At 46.7% G+C, this 16119-nt stretch overlaps 2 protein-coding genes across 2 annotated transcripts in view; one reads left to right on the forward strand and one right to left on the reverse strand.

Annotated features, from left to right (window-relative positions):
- The window catches only part of LOC147619590 (actin-related protein 2/3 complex subunit 3-like), a 114248-nt gene that overhangs the window by 6710 nt on the left and 91419 nt on the right, over window positions 1-16119 (forward strand). The window lies entirely within an intron of this gene.
- On the reverse strand, window positions 14572-15229 carry LOC147619591 (uncharacterized). The gene is made up of 2 exons (XM_086773583.1): window positions 15125-15229; window positions 14572-15016 (listed from the first exon to the last, which is right to left on the reverse strand). The coding sequence occupies exons 1-2, from the start codon at window positions 15211-15213 to the stop codon at window positions 14674-14676; spliced, it is 432 nt and encodes a 143-aa protein (XP_086629709.1). The 5' UTR covers window positions 15214-15229; the 3' UTR covers window positions 14572-14673.

Raw genomic sequence — 16119 nt, forward strand, 5'->3', positions numbered from 1 at the left:
TCTAGTGGACCTCCGTACCCAATGACCATCATTTGCAGGTTGCTGTCCAGCTTGCATATCACCCATTGGTGGCTCCTGTTCCATGCCATAAGGCTGAAAAATCATGCCCGGTATCTCCTCTAACTGTGGTATATCCATAGGGATATCTTTTGCCATCTCTGGCTGTCCATTTGGACCATTTTCAGCACCATTTAAGGGCTGGTTTTCCTGCTGTAATGGCTGATTTACAGCCCTTTGTTGTTGTCCATGATGTCCATCATCATCAAAGATGACTCTGCCAGGCTCCTGTTGCCTTGTAGGCTCCTTGTACATGCATGTTTCATCAAAAATGACATCATTGCTGCGTATAATCTTTCTATTCACGGGATCCCAAAGTCTATACCCCATTTCACCTCTGTCACCATATCCTAGGAATATGCATTTGTGAGACTTTGGATCAAGTTTGGTGCGCATTTCCCTGCGTATGTGCACGTACGCAACGCAACCAAACACTCTCAAGTGCTTGTATGACGGAGGCTTCCCTGTCCATACTTCTTCTGGCACTTTCCCACCAAGCCTCGTGTTAGGTGACCTATTTATAAGGTGAACGGCTGTCATAACAGCTTCAGCCCAAAAACCATGAGGTAATGCAGCATGTGACAACATAGAACGGACCTTCTCCTGAATGGTCCTGTTCATCCTCTCTGCTGTCCCGTTTTGTGGAGGATCATAAGGAGTAGAGAGCTCCCTCTTGATGCCTTTAGCATCACAAAAGTCCTGAAACTGTTTGGACATGTACTCTCCACCATTGTCGGAACGCAAAGCCTTCAGTGTTTTGCCAGTTTGGTTCTCAACAAGAGCAACAAACTTCTCAAACACTGAGAATGTATCACTCTTCAAACGAAGAGGATAAACCCACACCTTGTGTGTGGCATCATCAATAAAAGACACAAAATATTTTGCCCCTCCCAAAGAAAGCTGAGGCATCTCACATACATCTTTATGCACAAGCTCTAACTGAGCATCTTTCTGTCCAAGAGCTTTCTTGTGGGGGCACTGTAGTTGCCTACCATATATACAATGCTCACAAAACTGAAAACTTGAAAACTTTAGAGAAGGCAAGTAACCCAAACGAGACAATTGCTCCATTCCCTTGACACTCATGTGTCCCAACCGGCTATGCCACATAGAAATTTCCGGCAGCTCGGTTGCATTTACATTAGCATGGTGACAAACACCTGCATGCATGAAGTAAAGAGTGTCCACCTTAGAGCCTCTGGCAACAACCAGTGAGCCCTTACTAATTTTCCACTTTCCACTACCAAATGTGGTAACATAATCAGCATCATCAAGCTGTCCAGTAGAAAGCAGGTTCTTCTTGATCTCAGGCACATGCCTGACATCATGGAGCATAAGCTGTGAGCCATCTGAAAATACAAGCCTCACATCACCTCTACCAAGAATCTTGCATGCATGGTTATCACCCAAATAAACCACTCCTTCATTGCCAGCAGTATACCTGACAAACAAGTCTCTGCAACCTGTGACATGAAAGGAGGCACCTGAATCAATGATCCATGAGTGCATACCATGACCACCTGTAAGAAGTGAATGGGCATCAAGTGAAGAAGTAAATAGGACCTCATCCTCACTGCCACCTGCATGTGACACATTGATTTCTTCAATCTTGACTCCACTTTTGCCCTTTGGCTTTACATCTTTGGCTTCATCTTTCTCTTTGTCTTTGCCTTTTCCCTTTTCCTCTTGATCATTTTTCCATTTGTAGCATTGCTTTTTAATGTGTCCCTTCTTGCCACAATAATGGCATTCCAAATCCTTTTTGGAGCGAGACTTGCTCCTTCCCCTTTCTTGGCTTTTTCCCCTTTGCTGGGATCTCCCACGTGCATTCATTGCATTGGACTTTCCAACAGAGTTGTTTTTCCTGTTCATCTCTTCTTGAAGAAGAGCACCCTCAACATCTGCATATGACAGCATAGCATTCGAATTGCTAGTGGCTGTCTTGAATGTGTCCCAACTCTCTGGCAAAGTGCATAACAAAAAAGTGGCTTTGAACTCATCGTCCATTGCCAACTTTTGATTTATAACTTGGCTGACAATACCATTAAACTCATTGAGATGGGCTGTCATAGATGCCCCTTCCTTCATCTGAAGACCTATGAGTTTCTTCAACCAATACACTTTGCTTGAGGCACTTTGCTGGGCATACAAGTCCTGCAATCTCTGCCACATTCCCCAAGCTGTCTTCTCTTCACGAATGCTGAAAAGTAATGAGTCTGACACAGACAACATGATAGTAGATCTTGCCAGCTCATCCATATCTTCCCACTCTTCAGCAGTAAGAGAAGCGGGCTTTACACCCCTTTCTTTGATAGGCTTGTGCTGCTTCTTCTGGAGCAACACATTGTAGCACTGGGTTTGCCAAATATCATAATTATGCGAGCCTTCAAGCTTCTTGATGTGAAGCAATGAAGAGCTCTCACCTGTGGTTGCCATAGCAAAATGCAACCTGTCAATGCCTGACTCCCTGCAAAATGTGCAAACACTGCACCAAAAGCACACAAAGTGCTTACAGTTGTTCTCCTAAGCTATATCTTCCACTGTTTGTGATGAAATCACCAAAATCTGGTTGCTGCAGATTTTGGACAGCACCTTAAATGTGCTCTGTTGCCCTTCCAAAGTACTGTACAGCAGTACCAAGTGCTCACCAATGATGTACCAAACCTGTACCGGCAAGTACAGCAGCTGAAATTGAACCTTTTGGTCACTCAAAACAGTGTACAGCCATGCCAAAACTTGCACAAAGCTGTGCCAAATCTGTACCAGCAGGTACAAAAGCAATAAATGCTCTCCTGGCTGTCTAAATGAGTGAAAATCAGACTTTTACAGTCCTGTACACTGCATACAACAGTTCCGAACAGAAATTGGGCAAAAGCCCCTTGACTGCAAGCTGATTTTTGAGGATTCAAGGCATAAATGTCTTGCCTACTGCTTTGCCAAGCTCAACAAGCATACAAACTTGAAAAGCCCCTTGATTTAAGATCAATTTCTGATCATACATGGTACATTGACGCACATGAAGGTATCCAGAGTGTTCACGATGCTTCCCCCTGGCTACATATACATCAAATACATGAAAGCCCCTTGATTTACAGGCACATTGAGTGCTTGTAAGGCATCAACACATTATCCACAGCATCAAATGCGATTGCCTGCATGCAAATCAACCAAATCGGCACAAAAGCCCCTTGATTTGCACTGCAATTTGCTGCAATTTTGCCCAAATGTGCAATTTCTCACATCATACAGCATGTATGAGTGCTTAATTGCACAATTACATCAAAAGCCCCAAATTTCGACATCCAATTTCCTGCAAATTGATCCTGATTGTGACCAATTTCCTGCAAATTGATCCTGATTGTGACCAATGTCACCCAATTTTGCCAATTTTGCTCAAAAAATTGAGCAATTGGGCACCTGTACCTGCTCAATTGATTACTGTACTTGCTCAATTGCAAATCCCAAAAAAAATTGAAGCATGTACCTCTGAAAAAAAAAAATTCTGTTTGCAGGAAAGAGGAGGGTCGTGTTGATGCTGCTGCAGTTGTGCAGGTGAAGGACTCCTCAGGCAAACTGCAGAAGACTGAGCCAATGGAGGGCTCCTGTTTGCAGCAACTCGCCTAGGTGGCCAGCTGACTCCATATCAACCCGCTTAGCTGGCTATATGCGCTGAGCGCTACGTGACTGAGCGCTGGCTTGTGGACTTCGTTCACCTACGGCTGCTGCCTTCGCCACTCGCGTGGGTGGCCAGCCGACTCCATATCAACCCGCCTTGTGGACTTCGTTCGCCTACGGCTGCTGAGGTGGTCGAGTTGCCACTTCGCTGGCTATATGCGCTGAGCGCTACGTGGCTTGTGGACTTCGTTCGCCTACGGCTGCTGCCTTCGCCACTCGCTCCACGCTGTTCGCCAAGGCTTTATTTGTCTAACGCCGTGTAGAGCTACCCGCTTTACCAGCTCCTTGGTACTCGTAGGCCACGCCCTTCTCCTTGACTGCGATCAGCACACGCATGCCAAACCCAGTCGCCCACACGCTCAGCACAGTTTTTGCACGCCTTGTCTGCCTGCGATTGCTGCGAGCAAGCTTCACTGTTCTATGCTTGCTATCAAGGAGAAGAGGGAAGAGGGAGGGATCACTAAGCTCTGATACCAGTTGTGTGGGAGAAACAGGAATAATTAGGGTTTAGAGATTCATGTGTGGGAGACATACACAAAGAAGAACAAGGAAGGGAGAGAGTGAGAGTTGTGGGGATAAGTCAACTCATGAGGCATGAGTGTGTGACTCCCCTATCACACATGTATATTGCACTAGTACACGTAGTGCACTTAGTACATTAAAAGTACTAAGTGTACTATGTACTATAACTTATGGGCTTGTACACACTATAAGGGTGGGCATAACGCCTTTACCCCAACAGGCCCCTCCTACGAGACATTGCGCACTACTGAGCTTCGCAAGGAGCAACTGGCTGTGGAGATGGAGATGGAGCCTCTCAAGGCCACTTGGGCAAAGTATGGTTGTACTTTGCTTTGTGATGGATGGACAGATGTGTGGAAGAGAAATGTGTACAACATTCTTGTGTCGTCCTGCAAAGGCACAATGTTCATTCGTGCCATAGATGCATCGGTGCCAGGGATAGTGGTTACAGGGGAGTTCATTATGTCCCACATGCGCCAGGCAATCAATGAAATTGGGCCTGATATCATTGTGCAGGTGATCACGGACAATGGGTCCAATTGTGTATCCATGGGCAGGATGTTAGAGGAGGAGTTCCCCAAGATTGTGTGGACACCTTGTGCAGCACACAGCCTTGACTTGATGATTGAGGATGTGGGGAAGCTTGATTGGGTGAGCCATGTATTGCGCTGGGGTCTCCTCCTGGAGGGGAGCAAAGCTGTTCCTCACTGGAACCCAGTGATGCCGAGACTGTGGTGGCTGCTGCTACATCAGTCTCTGGGCGTGCTGCTGTGGCTGTCACCCTCTATGGCACCCCTGTCTAGGCTGCCACTCTGAGGTCTCTGTGGGCTGAGCAGGTGTCCTGGAGGCTGCTTGCCGAGCCGCATCTGTGGGCGGGCCATCGGGGGCCTGCTGCTGCGGTGAAGGACGGGGTCTCCTGCGAGGGCAGGCCTTGGCCATGTGGCCGACCTCCCTGCATATAAAACACTGGTTCGGGAGCCCCGAAAACTCCACTCTCTGATCAATCCACCCCCCCCCCCCCCCCCCCCTATCCTAGGTAGCTGAATGACCTTCGGAAGGGAGGAGATGTCAGGAACCAAAACTCTGACCGAAGGTAGACCAGCTGCTCTAGCCACCACTGAAGCTACTGTGGGGCCAGTCTCAAGCACCGAGCCCACCAATGCTCCTAGCCTAGAAAGGAGCAGAAGGTACTCGCGGCGGAGTCCAGGGAAGCAAACTGTGACATGGAATAGGCGCTCTCCCTGCTCGGCCGTTGCTGGGTCGAAGCCATGCTGCCAAGGTCTGAAGAATGCCCGAGCGCCCCTGATGTCAAGGGGACTCATGGCTAGGACCTGGGCCACGCTCTGGGCTGTCTCGAACTCAATCTGGTAGTGTCCACGGCCCAGTAACTGAACGTCCAGGATCTTGCCCACATCTGCAAGAAGGCGGGCTTGGAGAAGATCCTGGATCTCCCCTCTGCTGGGGCGAGTGCCGACTATACGACAGATGGTGGAATGTGCCTGGAGGCGTTCCACCTCTGCGGTGAGGCTCGCTTCCTCTTCTGGCGAAAGAGAAAGCCTGATGGGGATATCCTCAGGGGCGGGCGAGGGGGCTACGGAAGAGTCCCTCTGAGGTGGGGCAGGAGCATAGTTGCCAGGCGTTTCAGAAACGGCAGGTATGAAACGGGTTTCATACGTTTTGAAACGTTTCATAAAAGGTAAGAAACGGGTACAAAAAGGTTTCATACAAAATAGAAAAAACATGTATATTTTTTAAATATACAAAAGAAAAAACTGTTGACATAACTTATAAGAGACCACATTGAATTCATTTCAATAAAAACAAAATACATGTAAGATATGATGATATCACAAATCACGTGGGTGATCACTGATGACTAAACAAAAATCAAAAGGATCACCACGTGGGTGATGAGTCATGACTCAAAATCCAAGATCAAAATAAATAACATGTCCAAAGTTCAAACTAAATAACATGTCCAAATAAAATGATAATGGCAGCTGCTAGCTACTATCTGCATCCTCATCTGCATCCTCATGCTCATCCTCATCGGCATCTTCTGCCTCTGCAGCCTCACTCTCAAGGTCACTGCCGGTAGCCAAGTTGTAACGGGAGGCGGAAGCGTGAATTGGAATCGTATAAATGTGAACAAGATTCTGAGCACTTAACAATTGAGCATTACAACCACAAAGCTGAAAATGACAGTATACCACATAAAGGGGCCGATGATAGGCTGACCCCCCCCCTTTAGGTTATATTACCAAAAGAGTCTGCAAAGTACAAGATTATGGGTGCCTGGGGATTCACCACCAGCCTGCACCTGATTCTACCAAATACATCATGTATGAATACATCTCAAACAAGAGAATCTGTAGGTACATCCGCCCTACACACAGGTACATCCGCCCTGCACAAGCCTCTTCACAGGTACATCCGCCCTGCACAAGAGTATCACAATCCTCACAGGTACTCCGCCCTGCACAGGATGTAAATGGATCTTTAGGCCCTGTTTCCACGCGAGAAACTGATCCAGAAACCTGTGTTCTCCGCGAGCAAGTGTTCCCAATGCTTGCCCTAAACACCTGTTACACCAGGAATCCTTGAGACACATCCATGCTCACATATTCCATTGCTGTCCGGCCTGTTTTATGCAATAACCAGTCCAAAACAGCAGCTTTCCATCGCGAGAAATCCACCTGAAAAGGGTCCTATAGCCCTGTGGAGGTCCCTAGAGCTGTCCTGTATTGTCCAAGTTGACTTTGGACACCTGTAACCAGCCCAAAACTCGCAATAACCAGAAAATACAGGTCTGAAATTTACCAACCAGCCCTTTAGAAGAGTGTGGGGATCATTATCCAAGCTTGTGTGAGTTCGGGAAGCAAGCAACCAGCCCTGTAGCAACTCCCAAAGCTTCAATCAGCTCTCCAATGTGTTGAATAATGAATAAAACAGCCCAAAAGGCCTCTTGAGGGAGGCGCCTTTCTCCAGTGCCACCTAAGGGGCTTGGTGGGTGCACAAACTGGCTGACATGTGTCCCCCATAAGGTGTCCAGGTAGGTGTCCAGCCCATAGTGCTCCATTTGTCCTGTTTGTATAAGTTTAGGTCCAACCAAATGGGAAATGGCCATAAGCTGTCCGGACTTCATTAATTTTGGTCCAACCAAATGCGAACGCATTATAAGTTGTCCGGCCACTTATTAATGAGTGTGGACCTGCAAACCAATAAACTTTAGTAGTAAATGAAATAAGCTGTAAATTGAGTGTGGACGCACTTACCACCTGCAAAACCCATAAGCGCACAGTTTTAGGCCCAAGCAGGAGTGCACACACGTGTCCACAAGGTGCCCGGGCGTCCCCGGTCCCTCGGACTTCACAAGCCAAAATAACAAGCATTGTCCAGATAGCAAGACAATGTCACACAAAGTAAAATAAAGTTATGGCATGCATCATTTATGCATTGTGCACATGTAAACTTGGAGAACCACCTATCATCATTCTTGTACTTGAAAATATTCCGCCTGCCATCATAACACACCATGTGTGCATGGCCGGAATCCACACGGGCACCGCCCGAAAGTCCACAAATGTCCTGCCATGTCCTTGGACTCATATGCATCCACTCATATGATCCATACACATGCCCAGGTATAATACATACATGCATCCGCATGTTTCTAGGCCTGACACGCATCCGCATGTCCCTAGAATATAGGGATTTGTGACATCCCCCCGGCTTCTAATCAGTTGACCGCAACTGAAAAGCCTCCAGATAGGTCTTCAAAAGATCTGGGTAATCCTCGAAGTAGGGCTCATCCATCCATTTCGCATCCAAAGCTGAATAATTCTTGAACTTCACAAGGTACCTACGAACAAGTTTGCCTCCCGCAAGCTTTCGTTCCTTGTGAAAAACAATCTGTTCAGGTTGAAGAATCTCTTCCAGCTCATCCACCTCGGGTGGGTCTTCCAAAACCGGCTCAAACGGTGTCGGTCCCACATAAGGCCTCAATAGGCTCACATGAAAAGCATTATGCATGTTCCAATGATATGGGAGTACAAGCCGAAATGCAACATCATTGATCTTCTCCAAGATCTGAAAAGGTCCATAGTACCTGTTGGAAAGTTTAGGATACTTTCCCTCTTTTCCTGGCCTCTTCCGAAGGCGTGCCTTTTCAAATTTCAGCAAGACCCAATCACCTTGTTTGAATTGTACACCCCTTCTATGCTTATCAGCTGCCTTTTTATTCTTGGTTTGAGACCTCTCTATGGCTGTCCGTACATGTGCAAATGCAGTATCCAAGTCTCTGACATACTCATCTGCTGCAAAAATCTCATCCTTTGTACGAAGGATGGGTGGTAGTACCACCTTGCCATAGATAATCTCAAAGGGCGCCTTGCCCGTAGAAGTATGTACCGTGTTGTTGTAGGCAAACTCCACAAGTGGCAAATACTTCTCCCAATCCGATTTGCGGTCGGATACATAAGATTTCAGCAAGTCGAGGACGGCTGAATTTGCTATTTCACTTTGCCCATCTGTCTGTGGATGGTAAGCTGATGAGAAGTTCAGCTTTGTACCCATATTGTCAAACAATGCGCGCCAAAATAAACTTGTGGTTCTAGGATCTCTATCCCCCACAATAGATTTAGGCATGCCATGGTGTTTGAATATCTGTGCCAAAAACATCCTAGCCATATGATCTGGCTTTATTGTCTTGCGCACGGGAATGAAATGTGCCTGCTTGCTAAACCTGTCAATAATGGTCCAAATAGCATCATTTCCCTGTGGCGTCCTTGGCAAATCCATAATGAAATCCATAGCAATGCTTTCCCATGGTTCATTTGGTATAGGCAAAGGTTGAAGCAATCCAGGTGCTTTATGTCTGTCAAATTTGACCTTTTGACATACCATACATTCACGTACATATGCTTCAATATCCTTGCGAATATGTGGCCAAAAGAAATACCTCTCCAAAGCTTGTGCTGTGGCCAAAATGCCTCTATGACCTGCATATGGAGGAGCATGGCACTCATCCATAACCTTATGGCGAAGGTTCTTTACCACACACATACGATTTTGCATCATGAGATATCCATCTCTTATGACATAAGATGGGACAGCAATACCCTCTTGCAAATCAGCCCATACATGTGCAAAATCCTCATCCAGATGATAAGTATTACGCATATCCGATAAGTCCTCATGGTATGCAACTGTAATAGCATGAACCTGTGGTCGTCTAGATAAGGCATCCGCCACCACATTCTTTTTCCCTGGAGTGTGTAAAATCTGAAAATGAAACATTGAGAGGAAATTTGCCCATCTCATATGCTTCTCTGAGAGCTTACTTTGAGTCAAAAAGTATCTCAAACTTTGATGATCAGTTTTGACCATAAAATCAGCCCCTAAAAGATAGTGTTTCCAAATAGTAAGGGCATGAATTACAGCCAACAACTCCTTCTCATAAACCTGTAAGTGAAGCTCTGCATGTTGCAAGCGTCTGCTCTCATAGGCAATGGCATGTCCTTCTTGGTTCAAAACAGCCCCTATGCAGTCCCCACTTGCATCACATTCCACAACAAAAGGTTTGTGCAAATCCGGAATAATGAGTACGGGTCCCGAGATGATTGCACTCTTCAACTTTTGAAAGGCATCTCTCTCTTCTTGTGTCCATTTAAAGATTGCTTTCTTCTTCGTTAAGTCATGTAACGGAGCGGCAATAAAAGCAAAATGCTTGACGAACCTCCTGTAGTAAGCACATAAACCAAGGAAGCTCCTCACTTCATGGACTGATTTCAGCTCTGGCCATTCTTGCATGGTTTGTATCTTTGCGGGATCCATGCGCACACCATCCTTTGATACAATGTGACCAAGATAGTGAATTTCTGGGAGGAAGAATTCACTCTTTTTTGCATTTATGTAGAGCTGATTTTCCTTAAGCTCTTTAAACACAATAGCCAGGTGCTCACGATGTTGGGCTTCATTCTTTGAGAATACAATAATGTCATCAAAGAATATACCTGTGAACTTTCTATGCTTTCTGAACACCTTGTCCATCATCCTGTTGAAGGTAGCGGGTGCATTTGTAAGGCCAAAAGGCACCACCAAAAACTCATAAAGACCAAAGGCTGTCCTGAATGCAGTCTTGTGTACATCTTGAGGTGCCACTCTCACTTGATGATACCCACTCTTGAGGTCTATTCGGCTGAAACATGCCGAACCTTCAAGCTTGTCCAAGATGTCATCAATGCGCGGAATGGGAAACCGATTCTTGATGGTTATCTTATTGAGGGCACGGTAATCAACACACATCCTGTAAGTACCATCCTTCTTTTGAACAAGAAGTACCGGCGAGCAATATGGCGAGGAACTAGGCCGAATCAAACCCTTTTCCAAAAGTTCATTCACCTGTGCCATAATCTCTTCTTGTTGACTAGCACTCACCCTGTATGGTGGCCTATTAGGTGGAGAGCTACCGGGAATTAGATCTATGCAATGATCTTCCGGCCTCTCTGGTGGCAACCTTGCTGGCAAAGCATTCGCAAAACAATCTTTGAACTCATTCAAAAAGTTAAGCTTGTCTTGATCTAATGTACTAACATCAACACTAGAATGTTCAATGGTATCACGTACAAAAACCAAGTAAGAACAAGCTGATTTCTTTATTGCCTTATTAATTTGTACATGGCTTACAAGAGGTATGGTACTTCCAGTAGTACCAGCATCTATAGAGTGCTCACGGCCTCTATGTACAAAGCTGATTTTCTTCTCTTTGTAAGCCTTAACAGGCTCTAAACGGTGATGCCAGGGCATCCCCAACAAAACATCACAACCTGTAAGAGGAGCCACTAGAAAGCTCTCATAGTCGAGGTAGTCCTGTATATGTACACGGAGCTTACCAATGACCGGAGTTACATCAACCTGTTTGCCCTCAAAGGCGGCATCTGCATTCATTTGCATTCCCATGTCTTCCACATTGAGACCTATGGCGGCAGCCATCTGTACGGATATAAAGTTATCTGTGGAAGCATCATCAAAAAGAAACAAAGCGGGCTGATCCTTCAATTTGCCCCAAGCCTTGCATATGACTCTACTCTTGGGCTCATGCCCTGTATTACCCTGCACATCGGGTACAACATTCACAAGAGGTTTTTGCACATTAGGCTCAGCATTCTTAGGATTCTGTGGGCATTTAGGATATATATGATCTTTACTGCCACACTTAAAGCATTTTCCAGCCTTCCTGTACTCTTCCAATTGCTGTTTTGAGAGCCCAAAATTGTGGCGTTTACCCCCCGGCTTCTTTTCGGAGTCATCCTTTGCATCTCGGCCATCTTTGGGAGCATTCTTAGGTGGCTGTCCACCCTTTTTCTGGTCATAACCAGCCCTGAATTTGCTCTTGTTTTGACCTGCAAATGGCTTATTTGTGGGTGCTTTTATGTGCAAGTTCTCCGCAATCATGGCTGAGTGTAGAAGCTCTTGTATGGTCTTATTTGGGTACACTCCCAAGCTTTGTTGGATGATGTGATGGAGCCCCGATTCAAACTTTCTCTTCTTCTCGTCCTCTCCAATCTTCATGAAGGGAGTAACCTTGAGAAGGACTTTCCAAAACTTTGCTATGTATGAAGCAACGGACTCTCCCTCATCTTGGGACAGCCAATCCCACTCCTTGCGTACATCCTTTGCAAAGTTTGGTGGTAAGAATTGATCATAAAACTGAATTTTGAAAGAAGACCAAGTTGGGGCAGCACTTCCATCAAGTATTTTTGCAAGCCACCAATCACTTGCCGTATCCTTGAGATGCATTCCCACATGCCTGAGCATAGACTTTTCCGAAAAGTCTTCATTGCAAAAAGCTATCTCAAACTGTCTAATGAAAGCAAGTGCTTTGGTAGAGTCCATCCGTCCCTGAAAGTTTTCAAACTTTACATCCTTGTCACCGGATTTGAACTCTCGAGGCTTCTTCCTTCTATATGCATCCCTGTGTACATCCTGTTCATCTGCATGATGATGATGCCGCGATGAAGATTCACGATCCCTCTTCGTTCTCTCTTGAGCCACACTCTCCAAATGAGTGGAAAGCTCAACACGAGAACGGACATGTCTTCTTGGAGCAAAGCGGGAATGAGTAGAGGATCCCTCATCCTTACTCTTCTCTTGACCTGCATCAAGCCTAGCACCAGGGACTCTTGTCCTTTCAGCATTTGGCACTTGCTGTGCTCTTTCTGCTTGTTGTGCATCATGTGCATCACCACGGGCAGCCATGAGGGGTGGCTTCTTGAAAGCCAAACTACCATCTGCTTCGGTGTATACATCACCCTTAACCATTAGGTATGCAAGTGCAAGCTCTCGGGGTTTCTCAACATCCATTTCCTTTGCAATTGCTTCAAAAGTGACTTCATGGACCGAAGCCTTTGCCTTCGCAGCCAACACCCTTTGTACATCCGGGTCATTTTTCAATGACCTAAGCTCTTCGGTTTCAGCCCTATAGCGTCGCACTTGACGCCTCAAAGATTCCAAATCAGAATGCATAGTGTCATGAGTACCTGCATCTCCATAGACATCATGTATGAATACATCTCAAACAAGAGAATCTGTAGGTACATCCGCCCTACACACAGGTACATCCGCCCTGCACAAGCCTCTTCACAGGTACATCCGCCCTGCACAAGAGTATCACAATCCTCACAGGTACTCCGCCCTGCACAGGATGTAAATGGATCTTTAGGCCCTGTTTCCACGCGAGAAACTGATCCAGAAACCTGTGTTCTCCGCGAGCAAGTGTTCCCAATGCTTGCCCTAAACACCTGTTACACCAGGAATCCTTGAGACACATCCATGCTCACATATTCCATTGCTGTCCGGCCTGTTTTATGCAATAACCAGTCCAAAACAGCAGCTTTCCATCGCGAGAAATCCACCTGAAAAGGGTCCTATAGCCCTGTGGAGGTCCCTAGAGCTGTCCTGTATTGTCCAAGTTGACTTTGGACACCTGTAACCAGCCCAAAACTCGCAATAACCAGAAAATACAGGTCTGAAATTTACCAACCAGCCCTTTAGAAGAGTGTGGGGATCATTATCCAAGCTTGTGTGAGTCCGGGAAGCAAGCAACCAGCCCTGTAGCAACTCCCAAAGCTTCAATCAGCTCTCCAATGTGTTGAATAATGAATAAAACAGCCCAAAAGGCCTCTTGAGGGAGGCGCCTTTCTCCAGTGCCACCTAAGGGGCTTGGTGGGTGCACAAACTGGCTGACATGTGTCCCCCATAAGGTGTCCAGGTAGGTGTCCAGCCCATAGTGCTCCATTTGTCCTGTTTGTATAAGTTTAGGTCCAACCAAATGGGAAATGGCCATAAGCTGTCCGGACTTCATTAATTTTGGTCCAACCAAATGCGAACGCATTATAAGTTGTCCGGCCACTTATTAATGAGTGTGGACCTGCAAACCAATAAACTTTAGTAGTAAATGAAATAAGCTGTAAATTGAGTGTGGACGCACTTACCACCTGCAAAACCCATAAGCGCACAGTTTTAGGCCCAAGCAGGAGTGCACACACGTGTCCACAAGGTGCCCGGGCGTCCCCGGTCCCTCGGACTTCACAAGCCAAAATAACAAGCATTGTCCAGACAGCAAGACAATGTCACACAAAGTAAAATAAAGTTATGGCATGCATCATTTATGCATTGTGCACATGTAAACTTGGAGAACCACCTATCATCATTCTTGTACTTGAAAATATTCCGCCTGCCATCATAACACACCATGTGTGCATGGCCGGAATCCACACGGGCACCGCCCGAAAGTCCACAAATGTCCTGCCATGTCCTTGGACTCATATGCATCCACTCATATGATCCATACACATGCCCAGGTATAATACATACATGCATCCGCATGTTTCTAGGCCTGACACGCATCCGCATGTCCCTAGAATATAGGGATTTGTGACACAAGTCCTCAAAGGCCTCATCCTCTAGAGGTGCAGGTGCACCACTAGTACTAGCCTCTCGAGAAGATCGTGTAGTGCGAGCCGGAGCCATGATCTCCTCATAGAGCATAGAATAGATGTCTCTCTCCTCCTGAGGAATGTCGGGAATCTCCTTGCACTTCATGATATCAATCTTATCTGGATTCACTTGGCGAGGCTCAATGGGATGACCCTTTTGTTCTAGCAATCGGAGATTGCAATGACAAAAGACAAGCCTCTCCAATTGTGCTGAGGAGAGTCTTTCTCTTTTTCGTGTGAAAAAGAGCCCATGTACTCCAGTTTCTCTCACAAGGCCCTCAACTGCAATCCTAGGAGAGAACTCTCAATGCGATCCGTCTCTACATTGTACAAAAAAGAATGTTAAGTTAGAGTCAAAAAGAGAGTAGCATTTGAATGTAGATTTTGAAAGAGTAGGACTCACGAGACAAAGATACAAGATTCAAGAATCAAGAAACCTTACCAAGTTGGGTGTCCCAATACCGTATTTCTCCCACCAAGACACTGGCTCCAACTGTGTCTCCCTGAGCAATGCAGTAGCTCGCCCAAACATATGGCTACCGTTGCGGTAAATGAGAAGCTCATCCTCGAGCTTTCTCATCAGCTGTATATCACCTCCCACTCCCACCAACTTGGTAATGTACTCGATCCATCCTGACTCTAGCACCTCATTGAGGTATTGCTCCTCATTCCTCCAAAGGGGATGCAAAATGTGAGCAATAGCATGGATTGGCCTATGAAACCAATCCCAACGCCGATTCCAGATCTCCTTAATATCTTGAACTCTACATGTAACATGTGACATACATAAGAGATCAAGATTTATAAAATAACTTATAGGAAGACTCAAGAGAAAGACTCAAAGACTAAAGTTAAAGCCCAAGGGTGAGCACCTGTCACGCGACAAGGTAGTGAAATCATTGAGAGCTTCACCAATTCTGTCCATGAACTCATAAAGCAGCCCAATGGTACTTCCCTCCATGTCTGTGAGCCGAAGGACACTATACACCAAGTATCTCTCATGACCATACGAGAGAATGCTATAGACTTGGGGTCATCCTTGTCCTCCCATGCTGTCCATTCACGACACACAACAGTGCGTCATAAGCCACGTCGCACTCTCACTAGTCTCTCCACCACAATAAACATATATGCAAACCGAGTTTTGGAGGGCTTTAGAAGCTCAAGATCACTATTGGCCCTGTACATGCTCAAACCCTTTGGCCTCTTTGTGACAAAGTTCACCATGGTAGATGCAGCTGAGAGGATCAGGAGATGCCAGCACCCCCTCCTTTGCCCCCACCCCCCACCCCCACCCCCACCCCCCCTCCCCCTTCCCCCCCTCCGCTTCCACCTTCGCCTCCTCCCGTTCCCGCTCCCGTTTTGTCAGCGGCTCCTTCTCCACCCCCCCCCCCCTCCTCCCCCTCCGCTCGCCTCAACTCCCCGGGAGGCCTTGGCAGTACCCTGGCGCTCACCTGCAGTCCGGCGGGCACTGAGCACCGACCTTGCTCGAGCACCGCAGAGGAGACTTACCATGCCGATTCAGGCTTCACGGATATCCTCTATCCGCAGTCGGCTGTGTAGTCTCGACACTAGACAGCGCTCGGAGGCTTTTGACTACTCCTTCACACGGCTTTTTGGAGCGGAGGGTCCCCATCAGCCAGCACCCATCAGAGTTCATGTAGTGATACCTCCGGCCCGAGGGGAGGAGGCACTTGATTCAGCGGTGGCCTTCTCCTTCCCTCTCTGTGGCCCTAGCGACCGGGAGTGGACTCTGGATCTCGCTCTTAGCATTTTGAAGACTCAGGCACCATGTGAGCGATCTGGAGGTGACAGACGTGATAGGCTGACTCTGGGAGTTGGCTCATTTTTTCTTTGATACCGGGAG

The sequence above is a fragment of the Cibotium barometz genome, chromosome 33 (genome assembly GCF_041138505.1).
Source record: "Cibotium barometz isolate CiBa-2024 chromosome 33, ASM4113850v1, whole genome shotgun sequence".
In the NCBI taxonomy this organism is placed as follows: Eukaryota; Viridiplantae; Streptophyta; class Polypodiopsida; order Cyatheales; family Cibotiaceae; genus Cibotium; species Cibotium barometz.